The 25,468-nt window shown below is 42.2% G+C and overlaps 1 protein-coding gene across 1 annotated transcript; it reads right to left on the bottom strand.

Annotated features, from left to right (window-relative positions):
- Nucleotides 1-1,073: 1,073 nt before the first annotated feature.
- Nucleotides 1,074-24,735, bottom strand: clcn6 (Cl-/H+ antiporter 6). Its single transcript, XM_085344141.1, has 23 exons — nucleotides 24,643-24,735; nucleotides 23,292-23,348; nucleotides 23,082-23,147; nucleotides 21,689-21,754; nucleotides 21,547-21,613; nucleotides 20,955-21,061; nucleotides 20,621-20,747; nucleotides 19,673-19,740; nucleotides 19,467-19,525; nucleotides 17,841-17,973; nucleotides 17,234-17,347; nucleotides 15,137-15,303; nucleotides 12,369-12,477; nucleotides 10,238-10,367; nucleotides 9,951-10,104; nucleotides 8,343-8,499; nucleotides 8,151-8,257; nucleotides 5,980-6,166; nucleotides 4,862-5,022; nucleotides 3,362-3,518; nucleotides 3,171-3,278; nucleotides 2,959-3,084; nucleotides 1,074-2,845 (listed from the first exon to the last, which is right to left on the bottom strand). The coding sequence occupies exons 1-23, from the start codon at nucleotides 24,715-24,717 to the stop codon at nucleotides 2,765-2,767; spliced, it is 2,583 nt and encodes an 860-aa protein (XP_085200267.1). The 5' UTR covers nucleotides 24,718-24,735; the 3' UTR covers nucleotides 1,074-2,764.
- Nucleotides 24,736-25,468: the final 733 nt, after the last annotated feature.

The following is a 25,468-nucleotide window of genomic DNA, read 5'->3' on the forward strand; positions in this document are numbered from 1 at the left end:
CCATACAAAATAAGGGTTATCAAAATAAATTGTGCCACAATCAATGTCATACAGTAAAACAAAACCAAAAATAAATGTGAACAACTTGAAATAAGATCTCCTCCTAATAAAACACTGAACTAGGAGAAATATATAACACCAGGCACCTCCCTCATCCCTCCAAGCTGCCCCACAGATGTATAATCCCCCCACAAAAACAGCCCATGCAGCACTGGAGTGGTTGCCTCCAGATTCCCTCCAAGCCCTCTTGTGTAAAGTGCAGCTTCTGTGATTACTGAATAAAATGATTTACCCATTTAGATCCCAAAATGAACACGAAATTAAGAAACCACGCATATTTTACAACAAAAACAACGGTACCGTTTAAGAACTGCTTCTCAGGCAAAATACAAAGCTCTATATGGACCATGTTAGTTCTCTGCACTACAAATGTTACTGTAAAACCACCTTTCATCCCCACTTTGCATTGTTGTCCATAGCATAAAGTTCACTTCCATAAACTGTCTGCATATTGGAGGTTTTCTCATGCTGAAACAGTTTTTCTTTCCCACTGTTGCCAAGTGCTTGCTCCAAGGGGGATGTTTGATTGTTGGGTCTTTACTTCACAACATAAAGCTTCCTGAGGCAACTGTTGTTGTGATTTGGTGGCATATAAATAGAATTGAACTGAACTACATGGAACACTGCATCTATTATAACAGCATGGCTTCGTAGTACAATAGTAAAAAAAGTGTTGAAATTGCCTGGCTGCAATGCAGATCTTTCACCAATTAAAGACAGCTGGCACAATGTGAAACAAGATGAACTATAAAAATGAAAACAAGAGAAGATGCTTCACGGCAGTAAACGTCCAGTGAGACATGTTGCTGCCATCATGGTACATTTCCTCACTTTAAACTCTGATTTTATTCTGTTTTGAATAAACGATGCCTTTATTGCTAATCACTACATTCTGTTTTACACACCGCCCCAATGCTTTCAGAAAGGACGGACCGTACATCTTATTTAAACCAAAACAAACACAAACACACAAAACAAGGATCTTTATTTAAGTCATAGAACAGAGGGCAACATAAGAATGGTTTTACATCGCGCGTTCTCTAGTATGTGACCACGATCTAGGGCAGCCTCGGCCCATCAGTGAGCGATTCAGACTAGAGTCAGTAAATCATAAAGATAAAACTGTATAAAAATAAACCACAGCGCAGAGGCTACACTAAAATAAGAAATGTTTGACGTACACGTGTGCTGTTGTGCTTGCCAATAATAAAATAACCATACACATAAAGGAATTTCATCTCTTTGACTTGCCTTTACTCACATCTTTAGTCCCTTTTAGGAATGACAGTGAAATGATGTACCGGAAAATCAGATTAGAAACATATTGTTGAAAAAAGTAATAGTATGAGAAACAAAATACATAATAGACATTTGTTTTTCTAAAATATGGCTCTGCATTAAAAAATATTTAAATGACATAACACATTGGTCAGTGAAACCTGATCATCACAGCCCTCACAAGTCCAACACTGAACTCTGTGAACACAAACATGGATTTACAGACAGCTCAAGTGGTTACAAATGTTACAGTACGGCATGTGCAACAAGGTCACAACGTTACTGCTGAGCTCTGGGTTAGTGTCAGACCGTGGGGACATCCGCCTGCTTTTAGTGCACATATCCAGTTCATCACAAAGATTCAAATAATATACAGACAAAAATAAAAGTGCTATAGTGATAAAGCAAAATCAAAACATCAAAAGCAACATTCAGTCATGAAGCCATTCGGGAATCCTCAGTAGATGACATTTCATTTTGGAAGTTTGTGTCCTGTGCGTCAAACTGCGAGAAAAACAATCAGCAACGCACTGAAGCCACTGCTGCTTTTAGATGATTAGAGTGAGACGGACATGCTAGTTTGAATTTATTATAAGATGCAGATCTTCCTTCTGTCTAAGAGCTGTTCAGTTGGTTTCCCCCTCAAACCACACGAAGATCTCTCCCGTTTAAAGGGGGCTCTTCCTTCTTACCATTGCTGCTGCTGACTGCTGGGGTTCTCCCTCTAGTACTGTAGGGTCTTTGAGTTTTTCTTTCTTTTTAGTATCAACTCTTTAACCAGTGGAGACACGTTGGAAGCTCAGCAAAACAAAAGACAAATTAAGATGATACAATGTTCACCAAATGTACTGACGACAGGGTTAATGGTGCATTCTCACTGGATAAACAAGCTGCTTCATGTTTATATATGACAGAAAAATCCTTGCCGTCACTTCTAGAGTTAAATATTTGTAGGAAGGTGGACGTGCATGGACCTGTTCCTCCTCTGGGAACACATAATGTCCTTGAGAATTATCGGAATACTAGTGAGAATCTCGCATTAACGTGTGTAATGCTTTTAATGCTATCAATCATTCTGCAGCTGTTTCATCAGATGGCAGGATGACTCTCTGCGGCTCACAGCTTGAATGCACAGCAAGTGTTCTTGAATAATCAGCATCGATATCTGTGGTTTATGGTTTATTGTGTGTGTGTGTGTGTGTGTGTGTGTGTGTGTGTGTGTGTGTGTGTGTGTGTGTGTGTGTGTGTGTGTGTGTGAGCACACTGGAGGTTGGACTGAAGAAGACCAAAAAGACTGCAGTGATTGACAGCTGAAAGGTTTCGTTACCTGGATAACGACGCCCCCTACTGTACAGAGGATGTATGTGCATGTGTGTGTGTCAGAACGCTATCAGGGATGGAGGAGGTTTGAGGGGAGGCAGCTGGGTCAAATGGTGATGTAGTGCTGTCGCAGTTTGGCCATCAGGAACTCGTGGGTTAAATTGTGTCGTGTGATTATTCCCACAATCTAAAAAAAAAAAAAAAAAAAAAAAAGAGTTGAGTTGGTGAGGACAACATAACACAACAACTCTGTGGCTTCCTCACACGTTTACTAGAGGCATGAAAGCCCAAATCACTTACTTCTCCAACAGCATTAACCACGGGTAAGTGTCGCAGGCCCATAGTCCTGAAGAGGTTAAACACCTGGGAGATGCGGGCATTGGGTGAAACAGTGTAGGGACACGGGTTCATGTAGGGGGTGACATCCTGGGTACACAGAAAGGACGGCCTGTTAATGAATCTGAGTTTTCTGCTTGATTATTTTCTGTCTCAGTCGGGTAAATCGAATGTACCACTATCATGCGAGGGCTGAGCAGGGTGAGGTCGAGGTCATGGATGTCAGGGTAGCGTGGGTAATCTTCAGTCATCTCTGCATACGACAACCTAGGCTGATTGGTGCTCTGCGTCAGAGGGTACAGAGAAACTGCTCGTATAAGAAAAAGTCATCTCATTTATTATCTACACATGTGTGTCAATGACTGACCGACTGGTTCTCGGCGTAGCACACCCCTCGTATGAGCAGGTTAACCAGCTGGGAGCGAAGGATGAGACCATGAAAGGTTAGCGGCCTGAAGCGCTCCTCCATGGTCCACTCCTCACTGGGAGACTGGTCTGGGTACAGGTTAGGGTAGGGAGCATGCCTGCAGCACAGAAATCACAGGAGTGCCAGATTTATTTGCAGTTATTATGCACCACAAAGAAAACACAGACAGAATGAAAGGCAGTGTTACAAATACTTGTAGTTACTATGTGCACTGACAGCATCAGGAGTAAATTCAAAAACTTGTGGTAAATATTAGCAGTTCAACTCATTATACTACGCCATTCGACATCAGCTTCTCTGGTCATTTGTCATCTGTCTGGAGCAGGGGTGGGAACTCCAGGACTTGAGGGCCGGTGTCCTGCAGGTTTTGGGTATCACCCTGGTTCAACACACCTGAATCAAATGTTCAGTTCATTACCAGGCCTCTGGAGAACTTCAGGACATGTTGAGGAGGTAATTTAGCCATTTAACCCTCTCAAGGCAGGCGTTGCAGATTTGCAACAGTTAAAAGCTAACAACCTGATTACCCCACATACATATTTTATGAGGTTTTTTTTACTCAGAAGTACCACTGCAGGTATTCTTTTGTGCATTAGCAACAAAAACTTAATTTGAGCCTGAGAGGGTTAAATCAGCTGACACATCTAAAACCTGCAGGACAGCGGCCCCTGGAGTTCCCACCCCTGCTCCTGAGCGCTGCTTCTGGGTCCCCTTGGTTATACTGCCTCCTCTTGGTCTAAAGAATTATTTCGGACAAACTTCAAAAAACAAAAAACAAACCTCTGACACTGATGATGACAAGAGATTGTAATCAAATCTGTAACATTCAAACTTCTCTGAATTTTAAATCTTTCCTCTCAAGGGGTGGCTGTAGCTGTAGCTCAGCGGGTCATCTCCTAATCGGGAGGTGGTTTGATTCCCTGGCTGCACCAGTCTGCATGACAAATACATACCTTGGGCAAGATGCTAAGCCTGACCAACTCCGGTATAAATGTTTGTGTTTTCGGTCCATTTACCAAATACAAAACCTTAAATAATTAGGCCCCATTTTATCCAGGTTTCAGCTTTCAAGCCCCTCGTCTGTGGATCTCCCAGTTTTTATTTGGGACACAGACACTGTCTGTACTTTTAAGATTAGTCTAAAAACGTTCCTTTTTCATAAAACACATAGTTAGGGCTGGATCAGGTGACCCTGAACTCTGTTATTGCTATGCTACACTAGGCCGAGTGCTCGTCAGTCAGCTGTCTAATTACTTCTGGCCCTCTGAAACTATAAATGTCTAAGTATTAATAGTTACTGCCGTATTGTTATCAGACATCCTGAATTAGAGCTTGATGTCTGCACTTTAATCACAACTTGATTGTTTGATTTAAAATCCACTGAGATCAAATTTAGAGGTAAAACTTCAGAGACTGTCTGGATGTGTTTATCTGGCCTACCTCCTCTCTAACATCTGCTGCAGCAGGTCTTCTCCCTCTTCTGAAGGTTCGACTGCAGCACTTTGCTCATCGCAAACATTCCTCAGCTCGCTCGATGGGTACGACTTCATGGACTGGCAGCGCCGTCGCTGTTCGCCCGCACGTGACACAACACTGGATTTCTACATGTAACAGTCAAGGGTTAGAAGAAAACACAGCCTTCAAAAACCACAACAATGATTTCATCCAAAAATAAAGAAACATGAAATTCTTAAATAATTATCTGCACATCAACATATTGCAAAGCTTTGCTCACTACAGAGCCAAACCTATGGGCTCGCACTTTCAAACCCACTGATTCTCCCTGGAGACAAAAATACAAGCTCGGTAGCTGATGTTACTTTGGTTTTTATACTTTATTTAGCTCAGTAACATTTCCTGCTGCCTCTAGGTTTTGTTAAACACTACTTCAACACAGACCATCGAAATGATAGAACCAGTGACAGAAAACTCGATCATCACAGTCTGACCTGTTAGGAAGCACAAACCGTATGAATCCATTTGATCTGCTTCACAAGTGACAACAAGTGCACTGCAGACACACTCAGGCTGCACATACATATGTGAAGACCACCGGTGGCTCCCCGTTCTCTTCATGTTCACACTTTCATTTGCACCCAAGCAGATGAAACTGATGCATGTTGGTTTCTGCTTCCTTACTGGACAGACTGATACACCAAAGGTTTACACTGTGAGGATCAATTTGCATGAATGACACGGCAAAATAGAGCTGACCAAATCAATCATAGTTTCTACTGTTGTTTAATTCTTAATCTTGGAAGGGAAACAAATCCACATTCTTTTCAGAATTATACAAATTACTGACTGCTGTAAAAGTCTGCATGCTCTTTGTTAAATCGATGACGTGTCTGTATCAAAACTATATTATGGGACGAGCAATGAGGAATTAGAAAAAACGAAGAAAAAAGCAGAAGCAACCTGAAGGACATTGCTGGAGGGGCTACAGTGTCACTAAAGAAATGTTTCAAAGTCACTGCTGCCCCTGGTGGGGGGAGCCTTAATCACCTCCATTTGGACGGGAAGCTTGAGCTTGAGCTCTGTAAAAGAGCAGGACATACCTTGAAGTGGATATTGTTGCTGATCAGGATGTTGCCCTTCATGAAATCCCTCTCATTCTGACGGTTTTCAGTAACTACGGGGAAGGCATGGTAGACCGTGGTGCGCAGAATGCTGACTAGAGACTGGACTCGGGTGTGGGGGTACACGTAAGTCAAGTTGGTCTCCATGATATCACTGGCTGTCAGCCTTGAAGAAATGAGAGATAAAGACAACCTGAGTCCACAGGAAGAGCGACCATGCTCGAATCACACAGTTTGGGTTTTTAACCTCACCCTCACACTGCAGGCTTATAATAATAATAATAATAATAATGGATACTTTATTGATCCCCATGGGGAAATTACTTGTTTTTCTCTGCATTTGACCCATTCACTCTGTGAAGCAGTGGGCAGCCCACTAAGCAGGCGCCCGGGGAGCAGTGTGTAGGGACGGTACCTTGCTCAGGGGTACCTCAGGGTAGCTGTTAAGTGGATTCGAACCGCCGACCTTCCGATCATGGGGCGACCACTTTACCTACTGAGCTATCCCTGCCCCTATCATGGGGTTCCTAGAATCTGTAAAGGCAGAAAACAAGACAGAGCCTCTCATGCTAATGCTGAGACTGACAGCTTTGTCTTTTTGATGAAGTGCATCGAGGAAGCTTTGACACTGCTTCAGCCTTTCACCAAAATGGACTAAATTCATTTTTCACCTACATTTTTTTCAACTATTTGCAAAAATCTCAAGCATCTAAACCGTTTGAGGCGTGTATTCACCGATGAAAGGCAACATCAAATCCCCTGACAGATCAGCTCTGCAATATAAAGTCTTGTCATAAACCACCTCATTTTTCAATTTCCACCTTAACCCTTCAGCTGCCCACCATGGTGGAGGGGTTTGTGTGCTCCAGTGATGCTAGGTTGAGGAGGCTCGTTTTGTACCCTCCCCGGGACAGGATTACTGGGGCCACACCCTCGAGTCAGGCCTGGGGAGGTAGCTCGATGGAGAGTGCCTGGTGGGTGGGCTTTAGCCCATGGGGTTTGGCCGGACTCAGCCCGTCTCTCTTCTGTAGACCCACCACCTGCAGGAGGCGCCATAAAGGTCCGAGCATTGTGTCTCGGGGTCTCAGGGTGTGTTACGCCCCTCTGCAGTCCCTAATCTCTTTGCAGTGACAGTGCAAGAGTGTTCAGCTGTTGCTAATTGACCACACCTAGTCAGGTGTGGATAAAGGCATACCTGAGGCAGGCTTTCAGGGAGGATCACTAGTCTTTGCCTTGGTGGTGCCAGCTACTTTAGCCAACTTGCCATGTAATTTTAGAAAAAACTATTCTTGTTGAAATTCTGGTGTTCGTCTCCATATTTATGTTGCGGCTTTCAAGCCGGGTCATAACAGGGTGTTTTTCACAAGTGAGAAGAGAGGCAGATTAACACATGGGTTGATGCTGCGTCTACAGTACCGATTCGTCTTGGTAAATAAAGAGCGAAGCATAAAAGTAAAGCTTTTCTGATCGATTTACATCCCTACATGACCTGTGGTCACAAGCTCTGGGTAGCGATCGAAAGAATGAGATTGTGGTTCCCGCAGATAAGCTGGAGCTCTGGGCATTCTTGCTTTTAGGGTGCTAGCTCCACAATCCGGCCCCAGACGAGCATTGAATGGAACAATGAAGTATCAGACCTGTGCTTTGTGTAAGCAAGTAAGTAAGTAAAACTTTATTTATATAGCACCTTTCTAGACCTTTCTTGTGCTTCACACAAGGATAACAAAGCATAAAACAAACAGACAACAGTTAGCAAAATGCAATTCTAAAAAGTGTGATTTAGTTGTTTTTTGAAAGAAGCTACTGAGTCCAGAGATCTTATGCTCAGTGGGACAGAGTTCCACAGTCTGGGAGCCACAGTGGCAAAAGCTGTCTCCCTTAGTTCTCAGCTTTGTATGATGAATGACAAGAAGACCCTGATCACATGACCTCAGAGACCTGCTAGGAACATAAGGCTGTAGAAGTTCAATGATGTAGGCAACAGAAGAAAAAAAACGAATAGATACTTGAGGTTGGCAGCTGCATTGATCTGGAGAGTTGAACTGCTCTGGGCTAAGGAGGGATACCAACGCCTACTGACAATGCTGACAACACAGTTCATCCACCACAAGGGCCAACTGTCCTTTTTTGTTGCCAACAACAATTCTTACCTGTCCATCTCTACCTCAGTCTCCCACTCGAGCAGAGGCACTCCTCTCAGCTGGATGTGTATATCATAGATGCCCTTGTTGAAGAAATCACCAGTCCACTTGGCAACCTGACAGTCAACACAAAAGAATTTGCACATGAACTCAGGTCACAGTGGCGAACAGTGCAAAGTGCAAAAACACATGGTTGTGTACCATTAGCGTAATCATGATGGGCAGCCCGTATGTGATTTCATTGGTGGATTCAATGAGGATGACAGTGAGGCTGATGGTCATTCTGACCACACCTCCAAGGAAGGCAGCAGCTCCAATGAGAGCAAAGGTTCCTGAGTAGATGTCCATTCCCAGTTTCCTAACAGAGGACAGACTCATTAAGAACCAGTATAACCACTATGAGAGAATGTGACAACTGAAAGTGTTACGACTCAGTTTGCTTTGTTTTTACTCTGATAAGGTCGATAATGTCTGTTCATTTTGTTCAGTCTTTTCTATCATGTAAGCTGCAGGTGGCAGCTTGTTGGAGATTGGATGCACCACCTTTTAATTGATACCCATCCAGACCAGTTTGGCTCCACCTTCTTCCTGACTCCCAGACAGATTGTGTCGTGTTTCTGAATCAAGAAATGTCTGAATCTAGAAGAGCTGGATTAGCAGCTTTGTATGTACTGTCAGTTCTCTACAAATAGCCCAGGTAAACACATTTCTCCTGTTTCTGTTAGCGAAGGATGTAAGAGTCCTGCATTGCTTTTGTTTATTTTTGGGGTAATTCCCCTGAGAACACTGTGAGTTTCAGCTGTACCCACCCTGACCTTTTGTAAGTGGAAAATACACCAAAATGTTTGGAGTGCAAATCTTGCCGCAGCACTGGGAGTGAGGAACAAGGAGTTACTTCTATGGTATTCTCTGGCTGTCTTAGGCTGGGGTGTAATATAAAGTGTAGGGGCACCAACTAACTGGAAGCTGGGCGGTTTGATACCTAAATATCACACCTGCTAAATATCCTTGGGCCATACACTAACCCCAAGGTGCTCTCTGGTGCATCCACCCATAGATGTGAATGTTAGGCTACGTTCACACTGCAGGTCTTAATGCTCAATTCCGATTTTTTGATCAAATCCGATTTTTTTTTCTCTGCTTGTTCACACTACAAATAAAATGTGACAGCAAACGCGCTCTAGTGTGAACGGTTCACGGCCCTCAAAGCGGCCGCATGCGCAAAAGAAGACGTCACAGACAACGCGCTCTGTTTACGGAAGTAAAAATGGCGGCTACAGAGTGAGTAGGTGTTGTTGCAGCAGTCTATCAATTTCTGCACAGTCGTAACCGACAGAATTTTGACAAATTAATTAGAGAAAGAAGGACACTGAGAAAACAGAGAGCCGTGCTTTAACAATGGCCGCCATGCTTTCTCGTTTGTCTTCTCCGGCGCTGATAATTGGCGTCTGTCTTGTGTCAGTGACGTAAAAGACGGATATAATGCGACATGACCATTCAAACAGCAGTCGCTTTCTAAAACATCAGATATGTATCGGATTCAGTACCACATATGAAAGTGACCCAGATTGGATTTGAAATATCGGATTTGTGCTGTTCACATTGTCATACCATGATCGGATATGGGTCGCATAGGGTCAAAAAAGTCAGATTTGATGTGCTTTCACCTGCAGTGTGAACGTAGCCTTAGATAGAAAACACTTGAGCAGAAAAAAGTGCTTGTATCAACAGTGACTGCTCTCAGTTCAGCTCAACACAAGGCTGTGACAGAGAAAAAGTGAGAAAAAGCATATTCTAATTAGTTCTTACACTTTGAGCACGTTGGCAACCAAGCGTCCAAAAGCTGCCCCACACAGCAGTGAGGGAACAAAAAGGCCACTGGGGACAGACACACCATATGTCCAACAGGCCAGCAGGAAGTATAAGAAGAAGAACACTGACAGAGTCACAGGGCTGAAGGTACCTGAGGGGGAGAGTTAGAAACCAGTTTATTGATAGAATTGAACTTGATTTTTGAAAAATGGCCTAAAATGCCACTTCACTGTACGGGGTACATGAGTAATGCATGGAATGAATCATGTGTGAACTCATCTAACCATCCTGATGGAAGAGCTGGTGGATGGCTGCCTCCTGTGGGTTGAAGAACAGTGTTGCCATGTCATTGTAGGTCTTGTTTGAGCAGAAGAACTGTCGAATGGTTGAGTTGATGTCCTCACTGCCAGCCAGCTAAAAAACATACGTCACAGGTTAACATGGTCACATAGTGAGGCTCTATTTTTCACCGGAGCTCCAGTATCCAGAGTCGTACGTAGTGAGGAGGTAAAATTATTAACAAGATGATCGACCTCTGTTGGACTAGCGTTCAGGTAGCTGCTCTGCTCTGTGTTGGTACAGGGCATTGAAGATGATAACAGTGGGTGGATTATATTCTTAAACTTAGTCACAGCGCTTTCAGAAAGACATCTACTTTGATAAAGTCTACTCCCCACTGCTGTGTAATCAATTATTGTAAATGTAAAAGTTATCAGGAAATGATCAGACAGGAGAGGGTTTTCAGGAAACACTGTTAAATGTTCAGTTTCTATGCCATATGTTAACACAAGATGTGGAGTGTGGTTAAAGTGGTGGGTGGGTTCTTTTACATTTTGACAGAAGCCAACTGAGTCTAATAACAGATGAAATGCTGTGTTGTCATTTTTAATATATCGTTCTGTCATAAATCAGCACATTTTTAGGAGATGTTCTGCTTGACCACCTGATTTGTATAAAACTTTTATGATTTAAAGTTTAAACATATAAATAAAAAATTAATAAGCTTATATATCATTCAGACATCATCACTGATTAAAATGTGAAGTTTAATACTGTATGGGTCTTTACCAGACAGCTTGAAATAATTTCCATATTTTAGTGGGCCAATACTCATATTTTGTGATGCATCTGTGCCAAATTGCAGATCCTCATTTATTTTAATGGTAGAAACACTTGTAGTCCAAGAAAGGTCGTAGGTCGTACACAGGGAGCAGGCAGGAAAACCTCGGGATCCCGCTTCTATGGACTTATAGTCACTCACTCACATGTACTCAGCCTCTCCACCGGCACTGATCTACAAGTTCTCGGTACTTTGGATGTTTGCATTTGTTTGCTTCTTCCAGCACGATCCTCACAGGGAACTGTAAGCTTAACTACAAGGACTCTTTCAGGGAGAAATAGCTGTAAGTACCATATCTGGCCTCAATGAGGTTGGTGTCATATGGTTTGGGAACTTCTCTTGATGCGTGTGTGAGTCTCAGTCTAAAGCTGAAAAGGCCGTCTGATGGTTTGAGGCTTCTCTCTAGCCAACAGCAAGCAGCTGTGCTGGGGGTGGCATCAGCTCAGGAGGTAGAGCAGGTCACCTACTAATCAGAGGTTTGATCCCTGTCTGCATGCCAAATATCCTGGGCCAAGATACTCTCTGATGAATGTGTGAGACTTTTGGATAGAAAGCACTTACATGCTCCAGCACAGTAGACCAGTGCCACAAGAACCAGTCCATTTACCATGTTGGCCAATGAATTGAAGATGGTATTCACGGTACATGTTCATAAATATTTAAGTAAATATTTGAGCAGAAAATATTCTGAAACTTTGATGATTACAGATGGAATGAAAAAGGAAAACATATTGAACTAAAGTATTTTCTGTTAGCAAAGCATCTGAAAACTCAAGAATCCTGCTCTGTTTGAACAGGACAGTCTTATTTTTGTGGTACAACTTTTCATATTTGCTCAATCCAGCAAGAACATTGAAATGTAAAGTAAATTTAACTATGCACCATTAAGACGTCAGTACAATATTAAATAAAAACTGTCATGTAGTTTAATGCTAACTTTGCAAGACTTCTTGAATTAGTTTTGATATTTTAATTAGCCAGTGTCTTTTTGATACATCGGCCCCAGATTACAGATCCTGGTTCATTTTAATGGTAAGAAAGGCTCATGGAAATGTCAGGCTTTTGTCATTAATAGTTTCTGAATTATTCCCATTCAAATGGTGTGACAGATTTCAATCTGAGGAAAAAAAAGGCCTGAAAGTGGGCTGACAGATTGTTTTTCACACAAATATATCTTAAAGAGTATTTGAAGCTAAAATATCACAGTAATCATAACATACGTTTAACGTTTAGACCAGTGAAAACACACCTGTGGTGTTTTTGTTGAGTAATGCAAAGATTATTAAAATTCTTACCGTGGTGTTGTGAGCTGTGGGAGTGGACAGGTCACGACATTCACCCAGCATGGAAGCCGCAAAAATCACAATTGTTGTCACCATGGTAACCAGCAGACTCTCTAAAACTCTGGAACATTAGAACAATCGTTTATTATCCTCTGGTTAACAAAGTTAGGCACATATTTAACGACAGTTTGCACCTTTATAAAAAGAAACACAATTACAGTAACTGATTGGAAAATTATCAATTAAAAGGAGCGCCTCGTTAATTTATTCAGCAGAATACATCATCTTTCTCTCAGTGCGCAGATTTTAGGGAAGAATCTATTTAAACAAATGATAGAAAACTGGGACGGGAGCTCATTCATTACTAACAGTGCTGTTTGTAAAGGAGACGAATCTCGTTTGAGTCTGACATATCTGTGCCAGCTTCTACTGAGAACAGAAATGTATTTTCCAGTGGAAAATGTGGATGTATCACAGCTTTGAGGGCAGTGTCACTCTAACCACTGTGGCAGTGAAACAACAGTGAAATCTTTGGTCCAAATGTTTACAGACCCGTTCTGCATGTTCCTGGTCCTGATACATAACATGGATCACCAGAAGGAGTTTCTAAACACAACTCAGTTACTTTCCATAATGAACAGAGCGGTTTGTGACTTTCCAGTAGGGCTGGGCCATATCATACCGTTCACGGTAATACCGGTATAATATTGGGCTACGATAAGAAAAAGAAATACCGCAATAGAATATGGGTAAAACGTACGGAGCCCCGCAGGGGACATGGGAGAAAAAAAAATTACGATGGACTTTTGTGAGATCTCGCAAAACAAACTCGGGATCTCGCAAAAGTTTTGCGAGATCTTGCAAAAGTTTTAGCTGCATTCTTTGGCCTTCAACCTCCCGTTAGCGTCGAGACCTACTACAGCCGGGAGGAACACCGCACATCGTGCCTCGACCTCCCGGTCGGCTTCGAGCCGGCATCCGAAGAATGTGGCTAAAACTTTTGCGAGATCTCGCAAAAGTCCGTCTTAATTTTTTTTTTCTCCCATGTCCCCTGCGGGGCATGCGCAGTGCCTTTGTTTTCATACGCACATGGCGGAAAAAGCATGGCGGCGACGGAGAATGTGAAGGGCAAAAGCGGATCGTTAAATGAAACGGATGAACCAGAATTGGTTTTAAAAAATGCTGCAACTCCAGTGGTGTAGAACTGGTTTAGATTTCGTCCATCAGATACACAACAAAGCACTATTTTTGGTAGAGCATGCTAGCGGGCCGTCGTTATTACCTTTTTTTGGAAAATACGGCACACTTAAAATCAATCCTTTGATTTTTCTGAAAATCAACAGTGCCCCTTATAATCCCGTGTGTCTTATGTATGAATTCTGGTTGTGTTTACTGACCTCGAAACGATTTTATGTGGCACACGGTGCTCGAAAATCTGTCAAATGTTTTAGTACAACTTTGCTAAGCTACGAAGCCGCACCGCTTGATGGATTGTCGGAGCATTACGACTATCGTAGGCAGGAGCCTCGCAGAGTGATACGCACTGCGCTTCAACATAATATTACTGTATTGTGTGTGTATAACCTCTTTTTAAGTTTTGTGGATATTATACATGGTTATGCTGAGGCTATATCGGCCAGTTTCCACTGGAAATGCCTTTTGGTTAAACTGTCAGCAAGGAATTTGCATTTGCACTGTTAATTTTTATATAACTTTAATGCACATAAAAACAGCTGCTTGTTTAAGTGAAAATACATTGATGGGTTTTTTTGCACTAATAAAGTTGTGGAGTTGTAAAGTATTTTGTCTCACATCAATTATATCATCAGTTATATCGTTATCGCAAATTTTCAAATGTATATATCGTGATAAATATTTTTGGTCATATCGCCCTGCTCTACTTTCCAGGTTTTTGTATATGTTACCATGGAGATCATTGTACTGGTACTTATAAAGCACTTTTCTAGTCTTACTGACCATGTGACCAAGTGCTTCAGACGATATATTATCTTGTCCTCTTTACATCTAATCATACATTCATACAGAGTTTTATTCGATCCACTTACTGATGCATGGTCAAATTAGACTGAACAATGACTCTATTACACATGCTGCATGGACTGTGAGAGAAAACTGGAATACCTGGAGAGGAACCGTGCAGGCACACAGGGAACAGTGTGTGTGCGCCACACAGGTCTTGTATCTAGGCTTTATGGCCCATTCTAGGCTTCCTTGTTTGTTTCTCTACAGATGTCAGTATGTGAGACTTCTTCCATTCCTTTGCATGCAGCTTTATACTCCATGCAACAAAATGACAGTGGTATGCTTATTTATGCTATGATGTAACACAGGAACGTTCAGGTAATATTCTGGGTGTTGACCAACCACACATCTACCAGCTTGTTATACACAGATTTCAGGAATTTACTGAGGAATTGTTTGTAATAAAGCCTTTGCCTTTCTAACGTTTGTCCTGCTCTGAACGTTCCCTGTTATGTTTGTTCCAACTGTGAACAGCAGCTTGGCTCTGAGATAACATTATTATTGTCGGGTCTGCCTTACAATATAAAGCAGCTTGAGACTCTTGTTGTGATTTGGTGCTATATAAATAAAATTGAATTGTAGATGCTGTTCACACATTTATGCATTATCAGTTGATCACTTTAAAAACCTTTCACTTCAGTTCATGTTTGTCTTACACCAAACTGCTCGCGTCCTAGTGTCACAGTCTGATGAACATGAAAAGCACAGATGGGATCAAAGATGGTCAAACAGTTCACCTGATAAACTTGGCCTTAGGATGAATGTGTCTTATGCGATACTTGGCCAGGTTCTTGTTCATGCAGTTAAAGAGCGCCCCCAGAAGGCCGCCCACCACACCCATCAGGACAAAGAAGGCAAGATCCACAGCTGTCCACAGGTGGCAGTTCTTGTCTCCATCTGGACACTGGTCAGCAAGAGGAATAAAACCATAATAATATTTACATCAGGCTGATATTTAGGGATGGGTATCGTTTAGGTTTTATCCGATACCGGTGCCAAACCGGTGCGTTTGAAACGGTGCCGGTGCTTAAACGGTGCTTAAAGAATGGTCCAAAAACCTCTCATGTTCAGCTGTTTTTTGTAAAAAGATAACAATGTTAGTCTTTTCTGCAGCTATGGGGCATATATGGTATCACTCTTGGCTGGAAGCAGTGCTTAAACAATGGAAAAAACACAAACTTTGTCCAAAAACCTCTCATGTTTAACTGTTTTCCACTTTTTCTTTGGTCATTTTAGCCTTATTGGCCAGGGTGAAGGGAGTATCTGCCATCAAACAAGAAGACAGCTGCATGTAACTACGACGGTGTTTGCTAGTTCACCTTACATGCATTCATGTAATAACGTGGTTAGCCTACTCAACGTAAATTACACACGAACAACATTAAGCTACTCACGCAGAGAAGAACGGCTGCTGCTGCATCATCATCCTCATCATTTCTGCTACACTGACCCGTGTTTTTGGGGGATGTTGCTAAATCCGGGTCCGATAACAGGCAACCCACCCGCAGTAGATGTGCTTGGTGTGAGGTCTCGCAGCAAGCTATCAAATACGGTGCATTTCTCGGCTTTAAAAAAACCCCGCTATGCGTCACCAGGTGTTTCATCGGATTTGAGGTGTTACCTCTTTTGACAGTATCACAGTATCACCTTAAAGCTCTTGTTGCTGCTGAGTTTGCATCTTTTGCTGTGAAGTACAGCCAGACTTTTGACCGCTTTGCCTTGGGCATTTTTAATCTGTAGCTCTGCTCTAACAGAACGTACGTACCTGGCCCCGCCTACTATCCTCGGAAACGTAAAACGATTGGCTAGAATCTAAAGTGTATCACAGCTCAGGAAAAAAAAAGCACCGAAATAAAGCACCGAAATGTGCGCTGCTTTTCGGTCTGGTTACTACCGTTTATGTCAGAACCGGTGCCATCATGTGGGTACAGAAGGAAAAGTCAAAACTGGAAGCAAACGAATCACCAAGCTTCTTTTTCCAAGTTTTTTTCTACAAAGTCTAATCTTTGCAAAGTGTTGCAACATCTCCCTCTGTAGAATCTGTCAATCTCTGCACATCTATACTGACACATCATTAAAATTGGGCTAAAGACCTGCGAAATCCGACACTCGCGTCTTCAACACAGCTGCCAGGTTACATAAATTGAGTGGTGCATGACCTGCAGATCTTTAGTCATGTCAGCAGCTGTCACATCAGTTCAACATCAACTTTGTTATCGAGTACTGGAAAGCTCTGCACAGCGGGTATTAACTGGGTCGGTTGCAAGAGATATCACAGACAGGAAGAGGCAGTAACGATGATGTGAGGAGCAGATATGAGGTGAGATGGTGGAACAGTTGGGCTAATGGTGACCCCACAGACTCTGTTTTTTAAATCCATATGTAAACATGTCAGAACAGATTAGTTGAGATTCAGATGTTTTAACTTCATTTGTGTCAGTTTTATTTACATATCACCTACTCACAAAAACAGGTGCCTCAAGGCACTTTATACGGTAAGGTAAAGCCCTACAATCCAACAATCGTGAGCCCCTGTGAACAGCATTTGGCGACAAGAAAAACTCCCTTTTTAAAGGAAGAAACCACATAAAAAAGTACCATATGGTAAAGTTTAGTCACCCCAGATCAGTGTTTCCCTACCCACAGGGTTGGCATGTTGCTTTTGGAGCCGTCCTCAAAATCAAATCAATGAGTCAATCAATACAATGAGTCACTGTGTAGACCTAAAGTCTGTTATTTCAGCATCATACTTTATATAAAAAATAAAATACTATATATAATCTTTGAAGATACATTTTGTACCACATGGAATAACAAGATAAGAAACTCTTAACCTTGAACTCTCCAAAGTTCAGGAGGCCAGGCAGCTGGAAGGAGCCCCACTTGCTGAAGTTGATTCCCGAACGGAAGAAGTTGAGAGTAAAAGTGGCCGACATGGAACAGAAGAGCTAAAACAGTAGATAGACAAGAGGAACATTTAATCACACTCATTGGTCAGTAAAGGTCAGAGAGATTGGATGGTGCACTGTGTCCTGGTCTACCTGGCTATATCTATAAAGCAGATGGATTGTTGTTGCAAATAAGGGAAAAATGACAGGATCAAATTTCATGTACTTTTATCCTCTTGGTGTACTTCTGATCCAAAGCAAACATTAATCTGTCGTGCAAACTTTCAGCTTTAGGTCAAAACCATCAACTGTTTAGGTTTAAAGACGTTTTTGCACATTTTCAGAGCTCAATTTTACAATTGACTGACGAGCAAGTAAAGCTTGTTCTCTTGTTATTTGATGACAAATGAAGCAGGTAAAATAGAAATAGAAGAATAGAATGAATTTTTATTTTATAGCATTTCAGTGTAACTCCTAAATATGATATCCAAAGAGGTATCCGTGCATCTTTATCAAAGAAATTGTGGTGAAGTAACTATAAAGGGTGACCTACCACTTTCCATGTAAGGGCTTGGTTCCAGAATGACGAGCCCTCCTCCAGACTGAAGAGGGTGCCACCGATTGGCGCACCAAAGGCAGCAGCTACTCCAGCAGCAGCACCAGCTGACACAAAGTCTCGCTTGTCCCTAAAGAACAGGTAAGAAAACTGTCAGTCACATGTCACACATGCTACACTGCTAGGAGGCAGTAACAGTGTTTGTGCCAAAAAGTTGGAACATTGTGTAAACTACAAATTACAAGAAAATTCGTTGCTTTGGAGATTATTCAAACTCTTTGAACAACTAAAAATAGACTTTGTATAGTACAGAGAGAGAGCTGGTCGATAATATTGGAGAGTCTCTGTTATACCAGAGTAGGGATAATCTTTAAGAGAGGACACATAAATAATGCGAAGGTGAAGACAGCGTCATACAGGATCATGAGCCTGAAGCTGGAAATTAAAGGGGTGGTGTTGAATGCTGTTTTATTTAGTGCCAAATCACAAAAACAGTTGCTTCAAAGCATTTTATATTGTACAGTAAAGAAAGTATAATAACGCAACACTCAGAAGATCCCCTGTGAGCAAGCACTTGGCCTCCTGTTAAGTTTTTCCTGTTTAACAGGAAGAAACCTCCAGCAGAACCAGGCTCAGGGAGGGGCAGCGACCAGCTGGGGGTGAAGGGAAGGAGACAGGGCCCAAGACGAGCAGGGGAAAAGAGTCAAAGCTTAGTAGTAACTAATGATTACATGCAAAGTGGTTTGCATAAACAAACTGAGAGTGAAAAGAGGTGAGTGAAGAAGTCAGAAGAGAAAGATGAGGAAATAGTCAAAGAAAATGTGGCCTAGGCAGAAAGATGAACAAAGCAGCCGGGAGCACAGGCGAGGTTAGGATGTGGATGCGAGGCTGGATGATAACGAAGGACAAAAGGACTTGTACTGATTGTCTACAAAGAGAAAATGAGCTGGAAAGGAAAGGATGCACAGCAGGTTAGTGTGGTTAACAATAACAACTGAAATCTACTAACAAGTGGAGAGAGTGTGTTGAGAAGATGGTAGGAGTGCTGTGAGGGGCTCAGGAATGAAGAGAGAGGACGGATGGAGCAAAGTCAGTGAATCAGGAACTGCAGAGGATTAGTAAGGAGGACAAGAGTGCAGCTGTGAATTCACACCATGCTCTGTATTAGAAATCATTCCCATGTTTCATCTTATCCAGATTATTAATCCCTTGTTCTTTTTTCTCAACAGACTCTCCTTGAATGAAGCTGTGTCGGTCAGCTTCTTCCAACGATGCGTCCACTGCTCCACGCCTCCTGCAGCTGAGCCACGGACCACAATCTGCAAGTTCGTCACTTACAAGGCTTCTAAGTAAACTTATGTCACACCCTTGCAAAAGCAGTTATACTGGCTCCCAGTCAGTGTCAGGGTCCAGTTTAAGAGTCTGGTTTAACTTTGGGCAATTATGCAGCACAGATCAGTAAAGATTTACATCTGTAGGTCCCCAGCAGGTCCCTGAGGTTTTCAGGATATCAAGGTCTGCTGTGTATCACACAGCACTGAGCAAATCCTAGTATTCTGTTTTTATTTACATTTACACCATATTCCAACTTTAGTTTGACTCAGGATCGTTACTGTCACATACCTGTCGCTGCGGAAGTAGGGAAAGTCAAATTTGATCTTCCTGAAAGTAATGCTCTGAAACTGATGGAGAGAGAAAAGGTCTGATATCCACAAGTACGACCAGACAAATCACAAGAATAACACCAGTGCTATTTTTAGTGTCCAAAATGTTTCACAAAACAACAACAACAACTAGAACTAAGCAAACTAGAATAAGCTTTGGGGTACTTGAGGAAGGCCGGCTCCCACGATGGCTCCACTGTGGATCATTGGACCTTCCTTCCCCACAAAGAGACCTGAGCACACAGAGTCAGTCCATCAGCCTTCTGACCCTGGCTCATCATTCATCATCAACATCATTTTGCTCTAAAGTTAGCAGAAGCTGACACTGCTTGACTCAAAGTATAAAACCTCATTAGTGATCTTGTTTTGCCTTAGTTAACCTAAAACACCACCGGGAGCACAAAGATATTTCTTCTATGTTTGCTCCCAATTCTGCACCTCCCATATGAAGTCATTATGATCACAACACAAAATATTCCAATAAAGTGCTTTGCTGTCAGAGTACAGGACTGCCTGTGGTGTCTGCAGGTTACAAAAGTAGATGCTTAACAAGTATCACGCAGGGAATACCGCAGGGCATCTGTGACGTCCATATTTTACACAACTTTCAGAAACAAGCCCAAGAACATGAAAACTCTACACAGAGTCTACCCTGCGCCTCCAGGAAGGAAACAACAGTAGTAGCCAGGGAGGAGGAGGAGGTTGTGTGTGTGCATCTACCCTGGGTTGTTGATAATATTATTATTGGGTAAATGGTAAATGGCCTGTATTTATATAGCGCTTTACTAGTCCCTAAGGACCCCAAAGCGCTTTACATATCCAGTCATCCACCCATTCACACACACATTCACACACTGGTGATGGCAAGCTACATTGTAGCCACAGCCACCCTGGGGCGCACTGACAGAGGCGAGGCTGCCGGACACAGGCGCCACCGGGCCCTCTGACCACCACCAGTAGGCAACGGGTGAAGTGTCTTGCCCAAGGACACAACGACCGAGACTGTCCGAGCCGGGGCTCGAACCGGCAACCTTCCGATTACAAGGCGAACTCCCAACTCTTGAGCCACGATCGCCCCGTACAGTAAATGTCAGGGAGTCAAACGCACTTTACCTCCAGCTACACTGAACAGGACTCCAGCAGCCTTGCAGAGAAAAGTTCGTAGTCGAACAATTCCAGGAATCTTCACTCCGTTCAAGTAACTTTTGATTTCTGGAATCCCTGATCCTGCAGCCACAGGCTGAAAACACGATACTGCAGGTCAGTGTGTAATCTACTATCACAAACATACCAGAATGAAACAACATGCTACAACCAGTTAACAAACTTGGACAGGTAGAGATGCAGGTAGACAGGTCTCAAATGCAAGGACCGCAGAATTTGCACACTTTAACTGTTAAAGCAGGAGTTCTTTCCTGAGTTTGTCAGCTGCAGCTGAGATGTTTACCTCGATGAGGACGAGTACACTGGCAATGAAGACGAAGGTCATGTTGAACGCCAGGAGCTCCAGCAAGGACAAAGACAGACAGCCTTTGTCACTGCACTTCTCTATAGCTGGAGGCTTCAGTTAAAGTAGAATCACCACATCAACAAACAAAGTGTGGTTACACACAGTAACACTCTTTAGATGAAGAGTCAGGCAGTAAATAGAAACCATATGACAGATACTAGCGAAGGGATCAAACCCAGGCATGAAAACACACATATACAGCACAGGATGAACCAAACATTACTTCACACTATTATTACAGCATCTGCATCATATGAACGCACTCTGAATTCTTTCTAGAACAAAAAGATAGACCTGACATTTGTTTGGACCAACTCTGGACAATGTTCAAACAAACACAAAAGAAAAAGGGCATAAAAATGCGCACCTGCTGTCAGCAATCTCTGAAGGAAATAATGCAATATTTTGTGCAACTTTACAAACGCTCTCCTTCTGTGCGAGGATCTTCTAAGGCACAACATTTCTGCCCAATATTTAGCTGCTTTGGTATCTGCCCATCCTCCACGTACAGAGTCATGTTAAAGGATACAATCACCAACCACAGTAAACTTTAGTTTGTTGAAGAGGCGTACGAAAAAATCCACAAACAGGCCCAGCTGAAAGAGAGCAACGTTTCTTATTGAGCAGCTGAAATCCAGCAAAACAAAAAGAAGACCCAGAATGCACCTTACCAGGCCCACTGTGACCCCGATCGCAAACACCATCATCCAATGCACCGCCTCATATTTTTTGGCTTTCTGTTGGCAGACAAGAAAATAAAAAACAGTTTTTTTCTCTCATATATAAGAGACTAAAAAGAGTCTAAAAACATTTCTGCGTTGGATGAATAATACACACACGTTCCCAGTCGCACAGTTTGTGCTTTATTCTGTGGTTTTAGTGAGAGTTCACAAGCTCCACATACTAAATGTATTCCCCCAGCATTGAATCTATACAGGATTAAAAATGCTGTAAATAAAAGTGATGGAGACGTGGAACAGAACCTCCCTGTCACCAGGCTGTGTTCAGCATAAGCTACTATAGTGGTTTAGCAGGTAAAAAGAGAGCCACTGTAGTGATACAGAAAACCCCTCTAACTTTAGCTAACCATGCTAATCGTGCTTCGTAGTACAGCCCGCAGGACTTTCAATGATCTGTATACAAATGCTGCCATCTGTATATGCCTCATACATCGAATGTAGGGCCGAAGAATAAAGCTTGGTGACAATGACGTAGCTCTAGAACGTTTGCAGGTATGGTGGCGTAACAGTGGCACTCCAGGGCAGTCGCATCAATATCTCTATGACTGGATAAATGGAAACGTAATGCTCACAAATAATTCACAGTAATTCTTCAGAGTCTTCATTGATATTCTTGTGGCCATGTGTAGCAGTACTGTCTGACAGTATCCTAACGGCCCTGCTGCTTTCATCCCTGACCTCCTCCCAGCTGTAGGTGAGTGCTGTTCTCTGCTGTGTTTCCTAATTCCTGGAACACTGTTATTATCACTGCAGTGACCGTGACATGTTACAGAAACTTTGATTAAATGGAGGCTAAAAGATCGTGATGCTGTCTAAGTTTAAATCCATCAACGATCCACGTGACTTCTAGATTCAAACTACTGTTACAGTCATATTTCTTTGGATTTTGAGATCTGCCCCAATAAAGTGGACAGATCCCACGTGACCTGTTCTAACATAACACTGCATAGAAAATGTTTCCTTAATCTGATAATGAATCATTCACAACTTTTAGAAAATAGGAAACATTTTTAAAAGGAGGTTTGTTCAAATTAATATTAAAATATTTGAGCTAGCTCAATATTTATAATAGAGTGGTTTCTGTGTGTCTGTGCAATCAAATATGAAAAGCTGATTAGTAACACTGATCAAGATTAAAAACACAGAGCTTTGTGGAACATCAACTTTAATACAGATCACATACAGTTTAACAGATCAGCTGCTGGCACAAGTCCTACTATCAGTGATCTCATCATGTGATGTAAAACAATAAACGTGCATCGGTGACAGCCTTTGCACAGGCGTCATCCACACAGGAGCAGATGACACATTTAACCTGTCTTACCTTGTTGTCCATCCCCTCCAGGACCTCCACATAAGGCTCACTGATGCAGCGGTCATAATCCAAGCTCTGTGGACACAAAACACTGTGTGACTATTTCCTGCCTCACACATCGATTGTGTCCAGTACTGAAAAAAATTAATCTGCTCTGGCATTTCTGCTCTAAACACATAATATAATATCTCTTTGAAGGCTTTCTCCAGCAAGTCTCACCTCATAGTCTTTCCTGGGTAGAATCTGTTCCTCGTCTGGGATTTCCCCAAGGATTGTCTGGGGGGTAAACAAACAAACACACAAACAAACAAATAACAATAATAATTATGTATGTATTTACATATACACACAAGGATATTTGACCACAAATTAAGCTTCCTACTAAAAGTTCAGCTAAATGTGTGCGCCTGCATGTTGGAAAAAATAATAAATAACAAATAAATAGAGGAAATAAACAAAGAAATGAGTGTGGAATTAGTACTTGACTCCTGCACCACCATCCAAAGCATCCAACACTGGACACACTTAGTTCCTGTAGGAAGTGATGCTCAGACTTATGGTTTAAAACCAGCGAGAAGCAACAGTTTGTTCACAGATTCTTAGACATGGAATATGTTTTATATGTGCAACATGTGAAGCTGTGCCTCAGTGAAACCACAAAATGAAGACATAAGCAGCACTGTTGCTGGAATTTGCATATATTAAACTGTCAATACAGAAAATCAATGAAAGTTTTTATATTTGGTTGTAATCTGATCTAAATCTGTTTTACATTGTGGAACTAGAACAGTTACAGTTGGAAGGTAATTGTCTCCACAGTAGGTCTCCTAGTCCATCAATAAACTCCATTTACTCTGCTGTGGTTACAAACTACAGCGATTAGTAACCTTTACTTTTTAAATGTATGTAGTTGAAAGTTTCAGAGCTTTCATGTCAAGCTGTCCCGTTAGAATTACACAGCTTTACTTAAGAGCAGCGTTCAATTCAATGCACAAACTCCAGGTTACATGTTTAACTAACGCAAATAAAGCCGGGCTATGTCCATACTGCCTTCGCAGTATACTTCTCGGAGGTCCTGTAAGACTACGCCTTTGCTTGGTGTAATCACAACATTCAAAATGTGGGGAAATAAATAGAAAGAGGTTATTTTCCACGCGACAAACACGCCGCATTGCACAATAGCTTCCCACACCTACTGAAAGATTAAAACCATATGAAATGAGGCAGAGATTAAATTGATTAAAATAAGAAGATTGCTTAATCTGAGGAAATTATAAATGGAGTTTGGTCCACGGACTATATCGTCACACGGAAAAACGGGAAGCTCTCTCTTCTGTAAGCAGCAATATTACAGCTGACTTAACGACTATACATTCATAATGTGCATTAATAAGTATTCCTCGCTTTCCTGCAAAAGAACCAAGACAAGAGAACATAGTGAGCAGCGGGGTGGAGCAGCTCAGCCAGAATAAAGCGCTTAGAATAGCTCAGAGGAAATCCTAAGAACCCCAAAGTAAACACAACATAAGCAGATGATGCTTCCTGTGCTTGTTATCACGTCTTTCTTTACCAGCTCTTCTGGGGTCCGTGTCTCTCCCTCTCTACAACAACACTGGCAACAAAAACATCTTCCACAGCACGCCATTTTCGTTGTTGTGTCATGCTGTATTCAGGGGCTGTCATAAAAAGTAAAGGTTGTTTTAGACGACTTTGAAAATACAGTAGAATAAACAATGTAAAACAAAGAACGGAGAAAATAACCGAACATATCTGAATATAGCTGAATTCTAACGTTTTACATTTTTAAAATGTATTCATAACAAATAACGTTCCAAGTAAGTTTGAGTTGCGGATTTCCGATGACAAGTAAACGCAACAACGCAAGTCTCGCGTGAGGACAATGTTGCGTTTGCTTCCCGTAGAAAATTAGAAAGTGACAGTTCCTCTTAAAGTGCCAACCTCGGTTGATGTCTGCTCTGTAACAGACAGTACACAGAACTGGCCATACTGAATATGAACGTTTTGCGACTGTTCGTCTGTGGTAGCCGTGTGATGGATTTGCGACAGACTTCAGAGTCGAACGGCACAGATTTAAACTAAACGCTGCAGCTTCATAGGCTCACTTTAAAAGTGTCTTGGTTGCCTGCTGTGGCTCTCCTGTGACTCTAATCTATAATGGCGTCATCTGCTGTTACTAACACGACAGCGGGAGCCTTTTTAAAAACTCCCGCTCGGGTTTAAGAAGACACGCAGCGTCAGTTTTACGACAGAGAGGCACAGACACGGATATTATTCGGGAGGAGAATATTACAATGAAACACACCAGGGCGATTTATAAGATTATTAACGGCAGAACCTGAAAAAAAGCACACACACATTTGTTTGTTTGTATGTGT

This window comes from Diplotaxodon limnothrissa, linkage group LG20, assembly GCF_057381915.1.
Source record: "Diplotaxodon limnothrissa isolate DT_005_m linkage group LG20, D_limnothrissa_male_GT1.1, whole genome shotgun sequence".
NCBI lineage: Eukaryota > Metazoa > Chordata > Actinopteri > Cichliformes > Cichlidae > Diplotaxodon > Diplotaxodon limnothrissa.